Source organism: Didymella exigua (genome assembly GCF_010094145.1).
Source record: "Didymella exigua CBS 183.55 unplaced genomic scaffold M421scaffold_36, whole genome shotgun sequence".
Classification (NCBI taxonomy): domain Eukaryota; kingdom Fungi; phylum Ascomycota; class Dothideomycetes; order Pleosporales; family Didymellaceae; genus Didymella; species Didymella exigua.
This window is the reverse complement of record NW_022984810.1, coordinates 135732-151260: the sequence shown is the minus strand read 5'-3', so window position 1 is coordinate 151260 and position 15529 is coordinate 135732. Positions and strand designations below refer to the sequence as shown.

Genomic DNA, 15529 nt, shown 5'->3' with positions numbered 1-15529 from the left:
GTGCCTGCTAGGACCCCGGCAGGATTTGATAGGTGCTAGCCCAACTGCGCGGCTAGCACGAGTTGGTGTCACTGCGCCAGCCATTTGTTTGCGGAGCGACCAGCCGCCATGTGAGGTAACAGGGCAGGAGCTTTACCCACGTACCAGCCACGACCTGCGCGACCGTTTGCGCGCCTCAGAAGGATAAAGCCCGCATCTCCCTCTCATCTCGATTCCTCACCCACCTCATCTTCAACTAAGCATTCCACAGCCAGCATCTCTTCTCCCTCTCAACAGCTACTACCAGCCTAGCAGCCTTTGCTCTACCACCACACACCCACCGTCAATATGAAGCAATCTATGATCCTCCTCGCCGCCATTGCTGGCGCTGCCACAGCCCAGAACCTCGGTTCTTGCGCAGTATGTTCTTGCCCCAACCCTCGATGGCAGCAATGCTGCCGTGTTTGCAAACAATGCTAACCCCTTTCAGCAACTGTGCATCAACAACATGAACCTCATTGCCAACACCCAGTACTCTTGCCCTGCTGGTGACCAGGGTTGCTTCTGCTCCCAGTCTAACTGGGCCTACGGTGTTCGCGACTGCTCCCAGCAGGCTTGCGACACTGAGCAGGCTGCTCAGGCCATCGGTTTCGCTCAGAGCCAGTGCCAGCGTACGTGCCCTTCTATCACTACTGAGCAACTCTTACTGACTCCACTCTAGAGGTCCAGTCGACCCTCACCTCCGGCGCCACTGCCTCTCCCTCTGCGGCTCTTAGCATCCTGAACCCGGCCCTCAGTTCCCTCTCGGGCGCTACTGGTACCGCTTCAGGTGAGAGTGCTTCTGCCACTGGCAGCGCCTCCCAATCCGCTATTACTACCGTGCCCCTCGTTGCTACCGTCACCAACTCTGACGGCAGTGTCCAAACCACTACCTCTGGTTTCAGCACTGTTTACAGCTCGGGCGCGCTAACTGAGTCTGCAGCAAGCGCGGCCTCAAGCGCAGCTTCCTCTATCGAGTCCGAGTTGAGCTCTGCCCTCTCCTCGGTCGCTGAGTCTGCCTCGTCTGCTCTTGCATCTGCCACTGGCTCCCTCGGCTCTGCCGCCTCTTCGGCCACTGGCGCCGCCGGTTCTGCTGCCAGCTCTGCCGCCTCTGCTGCCGGCTCTGCCGCTTCCAGTGCTGTCCCCTCTGGCTCCGCCGCCAAGGTAACCGGCCTTCCTGTTGCCGCCGGTCTTGCCTTCGCTGCCTACTTCCTCTAAGCGCATCTTCGCTGTCCAAGGGCCAACCTCGACGGAGTAATGTGCATAATGGATAATGAGGTGGAACATAATGCGAGGAGGACTTGGATATATCGCTGTGTATGCGGCGATGGATTGAATACCAAACCTAGTATTCGATTCGAGTCGCAGGACTCGACTTTTTACGACTTTCACACGACGGCTCAATGGTTACGACTCATACGCCGATGACCCTTCATGTATACGCGCCCTAGCGCTTTGATACCCTCACTCTCGGCTTGTGGGAAAGCGTTCCGGTGTTCGGGCGCTGGTAGATAGCAACAAACTGAAATACGATAATCACTCACATTGCTTAGTCTCATCTCTTGCACTTTACTCGTGACGCTTGTGGTAATCGACGCACAACTAGACGCCTGATGATGGCTGGCGCGGAGACCGTCGTACTACGTGCATGTGAATCGACCGGTAACGATGACCTGCTATGACGCGCCCACGTAGCCACGTTGAGCGACAAGACGCAGTGCCACAGACCACAGGCGCTTCGGGATCGACCGTCCCGCATACGTAAGGGATAGAAAATGTGGAACCGACGGCTTCTACTTGGACGTTGTACTTCGGTGAGAAGAGCTCGAGAAGTGAGGTCGACATAGAGTTCCTCAGCCACAGATCATCACGCAATAGAGCACCAGCTTGGCTCCACATGTTGCTGACATGTTGCAGATTGCGACTCCACGCACGCCTTTCCCTGCACGCCCCGGCCCGCTGCGGATGTATGAGCTCCCATCCCTGCGGAGGCGCTCTGTTTCTCGCGTGCTTCTGGGTGATGCCCGCAACGAAGCTCGCTGTGGCCGTTGAGCACCGCATGGACGTGGAAGCGCACGTGATGCTGCGCCAATGCAAGGAGGCTGGGCCTGAGGGGTTGGGACTGTGGGGCTGCAGCATGTAGGCATGTTGTTGAGGCGTGGCGAGTATGCAAGGTGGATCGTAGTGGTCGCATGAGTGATGCATGGTCTATCGATTCTGATCCATCCCGAAAATGAGGCTTTGGAAGATGCTCGCGGACTTTATTTAATGTTGATGCTCCAAAAGGAGCGGTTGCTGGTGCAGGGATGATGCTGCGCATATACATAAGCTGTGTTCCAGCCGCAGGGCTGAGTCGCTGCCTGGGCGGTGCCTTGGACGGTGCCTGCGCTGCCTTCCTGGAGCCTGGGACGGGGAGGGACAAAAGCAACTGCATGTCGCAAGTATATGTCTGGCTACCCTCAGTCATTTTTTCTTTATCTTAGGTAGACTTGAAGCCATTCCAAGTACTCGTACCCGTGTCGCTCCTTCCGCAGCGTTGTCCGCGAATCGCATTTCAATAGCATCGACCTCTCCGGCCTTCGTATCCCCTCTCTTGCCATTGCTGCTGCTAGTAGTCCCTGTGGCCTTTGTATCTTCTCTCTGGGCTTCGCCGCTATCAGCAACGATATCCTGTCCCAGACGTTTTTGGCCTTTGAAACCCCCCCTTCTCCATGCGCAAAAAGGTCACTACAGCAGCCATGGCCGATGCAGGTGATAGCAAATCGATAGTACCGTCGCGTTCGGGGTCGAACGTTCAATCGCAAGATAGTGAATTTATTCGATCTGTGAAGCGCCTTGGTCGCACGGCCCGCAGCACTGCACAGGCTCTCCATGCCAGCATCTACCTGCAGAGAAGTCCTTCGGTCATAGCAGAGCTGATACCGGAAATCTATACTCTTGGTGCGATCTTGTCTAGCCTCGAAGGTGATCTGCTGCTCGTGAGTGCTTTGAAAGCAGCGGACCAGGAGCACATGTGGGCCAGCGAGCATCACAACAGCCTGACACGTTCGATCAAAGAATGCGATGATATTCTAATGGCCACCTTTCGTGCAGTCATCGGGGCTGACGAACAGTCCCGCATGTCGACAAGTTCGAAAAGAACAGATGACTACATTGATGATGTCCAGCTCGATGATGGGCCTCAGGTGTCGGATACCATTGTGAGGTGCTCCCACCTTGTGCACAAAACGAAGGTCGTTGTTCGACATACTGCTCTATCTCGAGTCGAGAGCCTGTAAGTTGCTCTGTTATCATTATCAGAAGAAGAATCCAGACTGATAACCCTCGCAGTAACGAGGAAGAGATCCAGGAACTATTCCGGCTCACTCGATCACTCCAACATCCTGATTTTGATGCCATATGGGCACTCAAAAATGAGCCGTTCGCATCGAAGCACATGCAGCTGTTCACTATTCCATCATTCATACCTTCTGCGACGCCCGTTGGTCTTCCTGAAGATGCGCAAGCAAAAACATCAAATACACCAGATCCATCTCCGTGAGTAATCGCCACGTCATTAGTACAGAACAATCGTTGATTCGGACTAGCAAATCCAAGAACCCCATACCGAAAGAAGATATCCTTCCTATCTGGGCTTACAATCAATGGCCCCCCTTTGGCAATTACCAACACCCAGCGTATCTTGCCGCCACAGCAAGAGGACAATACAAAGACAACAACAGCCATCCTGGTGAAGGTCATTCCCGATTAGTATATGGCTCGACTTTAAGAACTACTACCGCATCGACCCGGAGCATCAAGCCATTTACCTCGTCAGACTCCGACTCGAAGGTAAAGACTGGAAAGACGAAGCCAGGAGAGGCGTCTTTTGGCGAGCCCAGCGTCATCAAACCCCCTCCTGACAGCTCTCTTTTAGCGAATATATCATCTTCTTCCGCATATACTACCTATAGTCAGCCACAGGCGAATCCGTCCACTCCCACACCACGCCTGGAGGCCTATATCCTCCGCCCAACAGTCCAAACAACCGAATTCACAAGTACGCTGTCGTATGGAGACGAGCCACTACGACTCAGCGAAGAACACATGCAGGCTCGAATTCGCAGCTTAGAATCTAACTACTCGATCATGGACGTGCTTCTCGATCTTCATCCCCAGCAGTTGCACTTGATGCAGTGCCGGGCTGCACAGCGTCACGGACATATAGTCTCTGTACAACACGGCAAGACTGTCAGCCTGGAGACTGTCATGGGCTCTTTGCAAGTTAAGCCTACAGTCTACGTTGTCTCGACAACGACAGTGCTCCCGCAGAAGAGCACCGATATTTCGTACTCGACAGTCGTGACCGAAAAGTCGGCCACGTCGTCAGCCACATCTGGCTCTACATATATCTGCGGAGACCTCTTTCAACCCAAAATTGCACCTGCCGGACCACCACTTGAAAAGGGTCTCTTCCAGAATCTCACTCCAGCATCAGTCCCAGGACCGGGAACGACCAACTCTTACTTACTTCCTGGTTCTGGACCTACAGGCTACCTTTCATCACCTGTAGCATACTCACGCCACCTTCAGGAGAGAGGCGAGACGTGCACTTACGTCGGAGATACTGAACGCAAGGGCGCGTATCAGCACTATCAGACCATCACAGCAAACAAAGAATGGAACGGCAAAGATCAGTCGCTTGAGGAGATCAGACTCGTGGACTACAATGCTGGACGCACGGGTAGAGGACTATTTGCAGGCCTCAATCAAAACACTGGTCGCTCAGCACCACCACCTACCGAAGCAAACGCGTTGAAGTCTGAATGGCTCCCAGAGCCTCCCTCTATAGACGACGTTACTTATTTCAAGTCTGGAGATGACGGCTTCTTTCCCAAATCCCAATCTCCCCCCAGCAAGTTCCCCGGATTTTCAGTGGATAACTCGGGGCAAGCACCCGTGTTCAGCAAATTGAGTGCGTGGGCAGCCTCATTACCCGAAAAGACCCACGCAAGACCTAGCTCAGGCACTGACTTGCTCAAAGGACTAGCTATGGTCTCAACGGGTGCTAGTTCTAACCCGTTTGGACACTTTGGATCAAATATGCAACCTTTTGTACCACCCCAAGCGACTCAGCCGATTGTTTCTGCCTCTGATGCCACCGCTATGAGACAGCCATTGTTTGGTAACATTGGCCCACCTATTGCTACTGAGAAGCCACCGGTCTCTTCTGGATTCGGCGAATTTGCTGGCGCCTCATTGGAAAGCCCGTTCGCAGCTTTCGCAAACAAGCATCCCGCTATTCAGCATCCTTTTGGGCTGATTGCTTCGAGCGGCTCAGACAACTAACCGTTTGAGCAAGTGGGCGATAGCAAGTCGTCTACTTCACCCGTTGTCAGCCAATTCTCCCAAAGTGGACCCAGAAATGCCCCTCAAACTAAGCATCAGACACCATGTGTTCTCTTTAGATGCCAGACCTGTCGTTCCAACTCTGCTCCCTCACACAACAAGTTCGACTGGTCTTCTGCTGAGCCACGACCAGAATCTCCTTCCTGGACTAACGACGGGCCTTCGACATTTCATATGATTCCAAAGCCAGAATGGTCTGCCGTAAACGATGCGGCAAGCAATGGTATCTTCGGGGTTCTTGAGAGCAAGCCGAATGATTCGCTCTTCGCTTCCGCTACAAAGCCCCCTGCTTCACTCCCGGGAGGCGGGCTGTTTGGAGGAAATCATGCGGCACCGAGACCTCAATCTGTCTCTTCTTTCTCTCCTACGAAACCCTTTAGAGACACCACAGGTACCTCCGATGCAATGTTTCCCTCTTGCCTTCTAGGTAGGAACCCCTCCGGAAAAGCATCTGTTCCCACACCATCCTCTCCGTCTCAGCCTAACCACCGCTCTCAGCCGCAGACAGGATTCGCCAACCTCGCCCAACCTTCCAATACCCTACTACGACCCGGCGGACTTTTTGGAAACCCGAATACGACAGTATCAGCGCCCTCTTTTGGTGCCTTCAGTCAGCTGAGTGGGTCTTCCCATCCTTCTTCGGGGAACAGCTTGTTCGGCAACCTGAGCTCACCCAACCACTCTGATGCCAGTTTCGATCAGCCAGTGAAGGCTGCTGCCGTACTCCCGGGTACAACCTGGTCCGGAAGCGGCTTCGGCGCTCCTGTATTCAGTAAACTGAATGCGCTGCAGGACTATCAACGTCAATTGAACGTGCTTGAGGAGCGCCAAGCTGAAGTAGAACTTGCTGAGGTGGTGGCAAAGAGGAACCCGCAGCACGACGCTGCACATAATGCAGTACTGGACTCGGAAATACCGGCTCTGTTGAATGAAGTGCTCAGCGCTTCGTTGAGTGACGACGGGCCTGAGAGGACCGAACTTGCAGACCCAGTCATGGCATCGCATGCAACGAACCATACTACACCGTTAACTTCAAAGCCGACCTCGGTGAAGGAGAAAGGAGCCGAAGAGAACGAAGAGGCTGAGAAGGAGGGGTGTTCTAAGGATTTGGCGTGTAACAACGAGCCTGTAAGGGCTGGTACGGCGAATCTGTTCGAGGACAAGAATACCGCTCCACCGCCTTCACCCCCTGCGTGACAAGAGGGACGCACGTTATCTGCACCTATATGTCATTGCTACCTGTTACAGAGCCCAAGTTTGGTGCTGCAAAATCGATTGGTTCGAGAACGATTCAGTATGAACCTTCAGAAAAGTGGTTTGTCGTGGACATGCACTTATGAGCTTTTTGCTAGTTTTGGGCATCTGGGTCTAGTGATGAGATGGCCAAGGCATTTTAGATAGCCCATCACAGTTATATTAGTCTCATTCTCCCTACATACACAGCTCTCTTTCCAAAGATCAGATGCCCTGAATGCCTCAGTACTCAACTCATCCACCCAAAGATGTTCTTCGCCGTGAACCCGCTGCCCAGAAAGCTTATGCCCGTATTGTTGCCCAGCGTAAAGCCTGTTCCGAGAAACTTGATCTCGAGACTTCCATCTTTGTACCCAAGACCGGTGTCCACGCCGAGTCCAAGATGCATCTCGCCGTTATCGTGCTCGTAGCGACCAGCCTCGACACCGGCTTGGACGCCCGTGTAGGCGCCGATGCTGGCACCAGCCTGTGCGCTGCCCGCGGAAGTGGTCGCGCCACCTTGTGCCCAGGGTTTGTCGGTGGATGACCTGGATATGTGTCAGCAAGGCAACGAAGGTGGGTCAGTAGGTGTTCTACCAGGCACTAGCGGAAGCGTTGGCGGAGAGAGACATTCTGACGAAGTATTGGGCTGGCTTGATATCTCGAAGAGAAAATTGGACTGCGAGGTGATTTGATACTGTGAGTCTGCTGATAGAGGAGTGTAGTGATGAGAGATAGAAGGTGTGGTCATTGTGCCTTTTATATTTGCGTGCTGCTATTCAGCGCGAAAGGATGTTCGATCGCTAGTAAAGAGAGAACACTATCGCTGACCCCGAGCGCGTGAAGACTTCGTCTGACTGGATTATAGCTGCAGCTAGAGCAGTTCAGCTGAGTGCTATCACAAAATGTTCAAGTCTTCGTAAAGACTAGAGCACTTCAGACACACTTGAGACACCACGAGGATGTTTAGTACAGCGAGACTCGGTCGCGCCGTGCAGGGCTGCCCAAAGCTAGCGAATGGAAGAGCTGTGCATATTACGTGTGTCGTCCGCCAGAAGGTCCCCGGCTGGTTCAGCTGTTGTGCGGTGCGGTCCGATACCCCCAGAATTCACCATCTGAGATCGTTCAGCTCGGATACACTTGGGGGCTGCCTGCAGCTATGGGCGTTTCGATACAAACCCGTTGTGGAGCACGGCGAGGCCGCGTTATGTGGCTGGCTGGCGCTACCGTTTGGATGATTTGAGTATCGCGTGTGTCGAGTAATGAGAATGAGAGGATGCGATTCGTGGACGTTAATTCCCTCAAGTAGGCGGCGTTAGTTCGGTTGGAAAACGAGGTGACGATTCGCCCGACTGAGCCTAGTCTACGTGCTTTCAGACCCATTCGGATGTGATGTACTGACAGGGGCATAGAAAGAAGAAAGCGCTGATGATGCTTCCACGGCTTAGACATCTATCTCTAGAACAGTCTCCGACGACACCGAGCTGTGGGAATTCGACAAATATTATAATATTGAGCATGTCTGGTTTTGTTGCACACACATGCTCTGTTGACAGCCCTCTGCGTGACGAAAATCGTCTCTACCACTGGATGGCTCTTAATGAGCTTAAATCCAACGCCTCAAATCAGACCATTAAGACCAAATCATCACGAAATTTATGTGAGCTCAATAAGAGCCTTTCTTTGATTACCACTGGCTCAGGGTTTAACGACTAGGCAGACGACCTTAAAAGTCCATTCTACAGGCCATGAATGATCCGCTGTGCCCCAAGTATGCGGAATCGGATATAAATTACTCTCATGAGGTCAGCTTGTGCTCGCTGGGATTGTTCTCTCAATGCCTCTCATTCATTGCTTCTTTATGTTCCTTTCTTTCTGGCAACACAACTGACTATGCGCAAATCTGTTGCAAAGAACCGCTTGACTCAATAAACGGTGTTGCGCAAATTGCCATCTCCAAGAAGATCCTCGTAGCTTTTGGAATGCAAGATACTTTGCCCGTCATACCTAAGAATCACAGGCTTCTGGGTCTCGATAATGCATCATGTACGTTGTTGAGTTTGCTAGACATGCAGTTTGTGCCTCAGGCCACCTATCTAAGGTGAGACTAAGTCTACTACGCCACAATTTGATCGTGGAGCTCTGACTCCTAGATAGACCTGATGGCATCCCGTGTGCTTGCTGATCATTTTAACTGATTCTGGCGCTCGTTCCTCCAACAGGGATTCCTCTATTAAGCGTACCGCGGCCCTGCAAACGACCGCCTTCTACCTCGCCTCGGAGATCCTCGGTCTCTATCTTAAAATCAACATGCTCGAGGAATGCCAAGGCATATGAGGCGTTACAGGACCTCATGGACATCATATCAGACAACAGCACGTTTCCCGATCCTCCCTCAATGGGTTCGTACTACAAATCGGGCGAGGAATTCACTCTCTGGAGCTGTTATGTGCCCCATGGACCCATAGTCTCCATGCTGATTTCCCCGCAATACTGCTGAATGATCTGACTTGAGAGGATCCTATCAGTACGACCTCAACGAAATAATGTGATTGAACCTCTTGAGAATGAGGGCGAGAGCAAAAGTGATTCCGACGACGAGAAAACAGTCAAGCGGTGGAAAGAGCAGCGCTGCGTCAAACGTGAATCGCTTAGCTGACTTAACACGTCCCCCAGATGGGCGCTGGAGCTGACTGCTGGACGACTGTAGTACCATACAATCGATCATGTTTTTAGAACGCTGCTGGGTTGCAGCATCCAAAGAATGTGATGCTGGAGATGAATAATGTAAAACAGAGCTAGAGAATTTCTGTCTGGATAGAAACGGTGAATGGCTGATGAGAACATAGTGCCTTGCTCCCAATTTCCTCGGGCATACACCTTCTCTATGCTGCCTTTTGCTGCTGTCCCGGTGCACAAGTAGATCGTTTTCATTGCTGGCGTAAATGCCTTGGGACGGTCTTTATGACCACACTGATTTTGGTCGTTGCGGGCTGGCCTGTGAAGATGTATACTGTGCAAGGGTTAACACGTGATATAATAGGGGATGCCAAATATATGGTTATATGGAAAAATCCGGGACAACTGCGTCTTCGTAAGGATGAGCTGTAGTGTGTCACTGGCCAGTAGTTGTGAACTACACTAAGGGCTTCAGCAGCTAGTAAATGGCTTATTCAGGGGTGACCGAAGGTACAATCGAACGAACTTGATCTGATATATAACGCTGCTAGCACATTACTTGCCTATCTACCTAGCATGAGTCCCTACTCTGGCCACCAATCTGTTCACACCAGCCCAACTGTGTGGGTCATACAGAAATCACGCAAACAGTCAGTGATGTCCTCTCCTTCTGTGACTGAGACTCTCAGCTCGTCAGCAGTGCGGTACGGATACGTCAGTCCCCGTGCCCCATTTGTTGTGGCTTTGGCCCCTGCATTCTTGATGGTTGCTGTGAAACTTGCTAAAATTGAAGCCATTGCCAGTCATGTTGGTCGTCTTCAGCACACAGCTAGTCAAGTGCACTGCATACAAATATAGCCGAGATCGTGATCGTCACCACTCGATTTCGTAGAGGTCAATCGAAGTGCACGTAGGGTGTGGCCACGTAAATCCAGGTAGAGACTGAAGTATCGGTACCACTTCTCAACATGGGTGAGCTCCAGAGTCGTAAATCTCAGCGCAGGCATGTTCTTACTCAGCTGCTTGAAGGAACTGGGAACCGAGTTACGGTAGGACATCGCAAGCAGCGTATCGAAGAAGGAAGGCTAGCGCCGAGACATAGGCTGCAAAGTCGTCTGTGAACGAGGACTAGTGATTGTGATTTCGTTGAAACGTTTCCATCGTTTACCCGTAGAAACGTCAACAGTCAGATCGAGACAAAGCTTTCGAAGTGGAGCTAAGCTAAGGTGCTCTAACGAGGTCGAGCGAAGAAAGAGAGTGACACCACAGGGCCGCCGTACTTGGCGCGAGCAGCAATTACAAGCTCTTTGAGTGGCTGGCCTCTGTACGAGACGGTTTTTAGAAGCACTCTGACCGCCGTCAGCCAGCGCCGGATCAGTTCTGCTGAATTTTGGTCTTTAAGACCGGGTCCAATTGATGATGGCTAGATCGTCATTGAGCTCAGATATGGTAGACTTGAGATAGCCTGGCCAAAGAAGGTTGTAAAAGAGCCGTCGGTGATAGAGTTCGTCATGTCAGCGTTGAAACGAAACAATTTGGACGGTCTCTCTTCTGTGACGTCCTGATACCATGTCTCGACGCTGGCGTCTGTCGACTCCATTTCTGAGTACACCTCGTCGAAATTGATAGGAGTGCCAGCGTGTAACGTCAGAGATCGAGTGTGAGCGCCCATGTGTCCTCGGGCGGCAAGGAAGATGCCATCCCGATATCCTGGGGCAGGAAGTCTTAGCTTGCATACGTCAATCGCTAGTGGATGATCTCCATACAAGCGGCATTGAGACGTGTAATCGCTGCGCGTCGGTGGTGTTGGTTAGATGGCCAGTGGTGAGGCGGCGAAGGCAACAAACGTCGAGTTGCGCGCAAGCGCGGCCATGGTCGCGAGAGAACGCGCGAACGAGCTATGACGCGTGTCAACACTGTCCTTGCTCACCATTACTCAAGAAGTAGCCTCGAGGTCGATATCACGCACCGCCTAAAGAGATGCCAGTTGCGTGGCGCGCAGTTACATACATGGAGTGAGAGCATGCGGACGACCTTGTTGCGGGCGGAGGGGGGATAGGTACGGTGAAGCACCGCTTTCTTATCTTTCAGCAGGCTATCTCTTTGCCCTTACTTTGCTCAATTCCGCATCTGCGCTAACGTAGCTTTTCCGGCACTGCTCTCGTTCGACTTCGCAAGCTCTGCCGATATCCATTCGCCAATTTCCGACAGCTCTTCCATGTTCACTCCAGTGGGCATGCCTAAGCTGTGGAAGAGATGAACCAGGTCTTCAGTAGCAACGTTGCCAGTCGCGCCTGGACTGTAAGGACAGCCTCCCAGACCACCGACTGCAGCATCGAAGGTGCGGATGCCATGCTCGAGAGCTACTACCGAGTTCACCAGAGCCATGCCGTAAGTGTCGTGGAAGTGCAGCGCCAAGTCGTGCTTGTCAATTCCAGCAGCATCAAGAGTCTTGAGCAGCTTCGCAGTCTTGGGTGCTGTACCCATGCCGGTGGTATCTGCGACCGAGATCTCATCTGCACCCATCTCCAGCAGGTTGACCGCCAGCTCTGCGACCTTATGTGGGTCTACGTCTGGTCCCTCGTATGGGCATCCCAAAGCGACCGAGATGTAAGCCCGTACCTTCAGGTCCATCTCCTTTGCCTTCCACATAATGGGCTCGAAGCGCTTCAGCGACTCTTGTATTGAGCAGTTGGTGTTCTTTTGTGTGAATGACTCAGTGGCTGCGGTGAAGATGGAGATCTCATGAAGTGGGCTGCCGGCTGAGCTCGACGCTCGCTCCTTGCCCATGGCTTCGGCGCCAGATGTCGCTGAGGGCATAACGTTGGGGTCTTTCGAGGAAGTGTTCAGCACTTGACCGCCTTCTGGCCCAGGTGAGGGCGGTGAGGTTGGATACACGTCTTGCCCTGTAGACAACTGCGCGTTCCATAGTTTCAGGAAGTTATCGAAGCCCTTGACATTTGGGAGGAGCCATTGGTATGTGATCGGCGTGGGGGATTGTGGTGTGTTGCGGAGGACATATTCGAGAATTTCTGACGAATTAGCCATCTGCAGGCACATCAGCATCATTCGTCAACATCCTGAAGGCTCTGATCCTACCTGAGGAGTCCATTTCGGCGACACGAACGACCCTGCTTCGATGGTCTTCAATCCAGTACGTGCCAACTTCTCGACCAGCTCTATCTTCGTAGCCAGAGGAATTACCTTCTTCTCATTCTGTAACCCATCTCGTGGCCCAACTTCCACGATTCTTACAGCATCACGGCTAGAGGCGGCCGAGGCAAATGCCCTTCGATGATGCGGGTGCCGGGCAGCGAGACGCGCGGAGCGCAGACAAATAAACTTCGAAGACATAATCTGGGGTAATCACGGAGCAAGTAGGGCAATTAAGACTTGGATGCGGGAATAGTATGGGGTAATAGCGTGGTGGTGAGAGCTGTCAATGAGCTATCAACCTTGGATGTGGGGAAGGGCGCCTTGAGCCGAGGGAGCTTGGACGCATTCTATTCTCAGGGCCTTCCTTGGGCCTTCGACAGCCGAGCATCAACAAAGCAACTTCCCACAAACTGTTACACAACGGAATCTGAATGATTGGAAGAGCCAGGTGGATTCTGGCGATGCTCCCTTCCCCAGATTTCGGCAGTGCTGTGCGAGGGCACGTACACGCAGTTGCAGGCTAAGCATTCGGTACCGTGTACCAATGTCATGGACGAAAGGCAAGACTTGGCACATCACGATCTCACAGCAGTCTCGAGGGCGAACGAAAACTGTCAGCAAGTTGAACTGAGCAGAGCAGTTCCTTCAGTTTCCTGGGTGACTTGCAGTCCATTGAAGCTCAGGATTATATAAGCCACAATGCCAGAACCTAGCCAAGAGGAGGCTGGCGCAATTTTGCTATCGGAAGCATGTGCTTGAGGAATCACCCAAAATGAGTTTTACGCATTTCGACATTCATTAATTAGTGTCCGTCATGTGCGACCGCACAGACATTAGTCGACATCCTCAGGAACATGACGGCATTGGGCATTTTCACCGCTCTTTCACCAACAGCAACTTGTCACGCGATTGCCTTTGTGTCCAACCACCGGATGCGCTATCCGCAGTATGATTCTAAGTCTCAGAGCATTGTGGGCACTGGGGTGCAAAAATAACTTTAGCTCCCACCTCGCCGGAAAGCCGGTCTGTTGATAACCCGGCGCTTTGCACTGTCTATTTCAACTCGAGTTGCGAGACCCTCAACAAATGCTTTCGACCACGGAAGGAATCCTGAATGGAGTCGCGCTTCGATGCAAAATGGCATATTATGAACATCATGCCGGACGATTGGCAGGATGAGAACAAGGCTCCGCAAAGTGAAATTCGAATTGCTCTTGAGTAATGCCGGAAGAATCGCCCTTGGTCAAAATTGGGACCCGTCCGCGGCGCGTCTTGGTCTGGTCGCTACGAAACATCTGCACCTGTCTCCACACAGCATGAATCTAGTGATTTGTCCAGAGTTTTCGATCGTCATTGAAACAGCATCTGATCGTCAAGGGTCTTTGCAATCTAACTGGCCCCCGAGATCTTCGTCCATACCACGATAAGGGATATCGCCAACGGCGAACGCTCCATATCATTGCATACCATGTCATCGGCATCCCAGGTTCAGAGCGGCTGCCGACATGAGGCTCACCTCGAGTCAAGCTCTGTAAAGCTGCAGACATGGGCTAGGCTCGGAATCCAAGGGCGATTCCGTCCCCACAAGGCAAAGCACGCAAGGCACATCTGGTCTAAAATTACGGGGCGCTTCGAGACGTCCACCAGGAGCTGTCTGCAGCAGGGCTCTCATTTCCCCAGACTTTTGAACTCTACCCCGCGCGCATCTCAAGGCACCAGGCACACACGGCTAGCAACAGGACGCCGAGGGCAGATACCATGTTTAGTAGGCATGATGTGCGCCCTGACGGGACGAACTGGAGTGCTTGTTACCTCAGAAAAATCGCTGAGTGGGTGGAGCCGGACTCGAGCACACACGAGCGCCAAAGTAGTACCTCTGGCCGATGCGTGTGTCTCTTGGCTTCACCGGCACGTGCACGACAACCAATGCGGAAAACCAGCGGTTCAATCATCGGTCAGAAGCGCGAGCCGTCGGAGGAAACATCTGAGACGGCGCCTCTACGAAGTAAACACGCCGTTCTGAAGGGCATTGTTTTTGGGGTATCAAATTAGGCAGCCATGCGAGATGAGCGCCGACCAAGATACCCGCGGGCAGAGCAGTAGCGGCGGAGTGGTGCTCAGCCACCAGGCATTGGCTGCACGATCAGAGATCGTCAGGCGGAGCACTTGTCATGGTAGTTGCAAACCGCTTAAGGGACTGACATGAGACAATTCAGGAGTATGTACCTACGGGCGTTGCGGCCAGGACAGGCAGCGGGCTCCATCAGCATTGATGTCGCTGCTGCGCAGCCACCGCTGGCACCAGATGCGTGAGTGGGGGCACAAGTAGCTATGGTCATATCTGTTATCTAAGCCAGCGAAAACCCAGGAGAACGGTTCGCCAAGAGTTCCTGCGGAGCCAGAACAGCGCACGCAGGGCCGGGCAACTGACATCGTTGGCACACACACTGGCAGGCATAGGCCCTGCGGGCATCGTCTGCATCGTTTCTGCTTCTGCCGCGGCCCCCTCAATGTCATCGCAACATCCTCGTCTGGATCGTCGCTGCGTTGCTCAACGTCTGTTCGCGCGTGCTGCCGCTTGCGTGCATTTTCTAGCAGATTGCACCACGCCCACGACCGCCAGTTGTGCAGCTGAGATGCTCTCCTCGCAAGAATCAATGGCCCTGCTTTCTTGCGGGGTGATGACGGTGAAGAGCGGCCGTCTCTTTAACCTTGTTAAGCCCGCCCGGAAGGCTTTCCGCTTGGCGGGTGCTTCACAGCGGGCGGCTTTCGCTGCACTCTCCAAGTGGTGAGCGCCTGATGCTGCTATCTTCTACACAGCTTCGGTGCAGCTTCGACACGGTGCCTCGGTCGGCTCCGTTGCTAACCTGCTAGCCGGCCATTCGCTGGCGGTCTTACGCTGCCCATGGCGGACCTGACGCTATCAGCGGTGGCGTTACAGAAGCTCGCAGCCGAGCAGGGCCCTTGAGCGCTTCTTCATCAGCGTACTCAACACAAGCTCTCTGAATGGCTGAACTCGCATGTTGCTCCGAAGCTAGTAGCCGGTAGCAGATCG

The 15529-nt window shown here is 53.0% G+C and overlaps 8 protein-coding genes across 8 annotated transcripts; 6 read left to right on the top strand and 2 right to left on the bottom strand.

Annotated features, from left to right (window-relative positions):
- Positions 1-327: 327 nt before the first annotated feature.
- M421DRAFT_401634 (uncharacterized protein) lies at positions 328-1533 on the top strand (the record flags this gene model as incomplete). The annotated part of the gene is made up of 3 exons (XM_033590225.1): positions 328-399; positions 470-650; positions 701-1533. 3 exons carry the CDS (start codon positions 328-330, stop codon positions 1234-1236), a joined length of 789 nt encoding a protein of 262 aa, XP_033444941.1. The 3' UTR covers positions 1237-1533.
- A 1074-nt stretch (positions 1534-2607) lies between these two features.
- On the top strand, positions 2608-5463 carry M421DRAFT_274359 (uncharacterized protein). The gene is made up of 3 exons (XM_033588835.1): positions 2608-3292; positions 3349-3555; positions 3606-5463. Exons 1-3 carry the CDS (start codon positions 2730-2732, stop codon positions 5344-5346), a joined length of 2511 nt encoding a protein of 836 aa, XP_033444940.1. The 5' UTR covers positions 2608-2729; the 3' UTR covers positions 5347-5463.
- M421DRAFT_274258 (uncharacterized protein) lies at positions 5464-6772 on the top strand. Its single transcript, XM_033588834.1, has one exon. It carries the CDS (start codon positions 5581-5583, stop codon positions 6601-6603), a length of 1023 nt encoding a protein of 340 aa, XP_033444939.1. The 5' UTR covers positions 5464-5580; the 3' UTR covers positions 6604-6772.
- On the bottom strand, positions 6726-7704 carry M421DRAFT_424572 (uncharacterized protein). The gene is made up of 2 exons (XM_033593792.1): positions 7237-7704; positions 6726-7187 (listed from the first exon to the last, which is right to left on the bottom strand). The coding sequence occupies exons 1-2, from the start codon at positions 7269-7271 to the stop codon at positions 6890-6892; spliced, it is 333 nt and encodes a 110-aa protein (XP_033444938.1). The 5' UTR covers positions 7272-7704; the 3' UTR covers positions 6726-6889.
- A 452-nt stretch (positions 7705-8156) lies between these two features.
- Positions 8157-9437, top strand: M421DRAFT_424570 (uncharacterized protein). The gene is made up of 3 exons (XM_033593791.1): positions 8157-8300; positions 8360-8685; positions 8862-9437. Exons 2-3 carry the CDS (start codon positions 8388-8390, stop codon positions 9137-9139), a joined length of 576 nt encoding a protein of 191 aa, XP_033444937.1. The 5' UTR covers positions 8157-8300; positions 8360-8387; the 3' UTR covers positions 9140-9437.
- Positions 9438-11436: 1999 nt separating this feature from the next.
- On the bottom strand, positions 11437-12672 carry M421DRAFT_103610 (hydroxymethylglutaryl-CoA lyase; the record flags this gene model as incomplete). The annotated part of the gene is made up of 2 exons (XM_033586919.1): positions 11437-12366; positions 12418-12672. The coding sequence occupies 2 exons, from the start codon at positions 12670-12672 to the stop codon at positions 11437-11439; spliced, it is 1185 nt and encodes a 394-aa protein (XP_033444936.1).
- Positions 12673-13724: 1052 nt separating this feature from the next.
- On the top strand, positions 13725-14732 carry M421DRAFT_274187 (uncharacterized protein). The gene has a single exon (XM_033588833.1). The coding sequence runs from the start codon at positions 13943-13945 to the stop codon at positions 14495-14497; it is 555 nt and encodes a 184-aa protein (XP_033444935.1). The 5' UTR covers positions 13725-13942; the 3' UTR covers positions 14498-14732.
- Positions 14733-14893: 161 nt separating this feature from the next.
- M421DRAFT_274168 (uncharacterized protein) lies at positions 14894-15422 on the top strand. Its single transcript, XM_033588832.1, has one exon. The coding sequence runs from the start codon at positions 14985-14987 to the stop codon at positions 15264-15266; it is 282 nt and encodes a 93-aa protein (XP_033444934.1). The 5' UTR covers positions 14894-14984; the 3' UTR covers positions 15267-15422.
- The last annotated feature ends 107 nt before the right edge of the window (positions 15423-15529 follow it).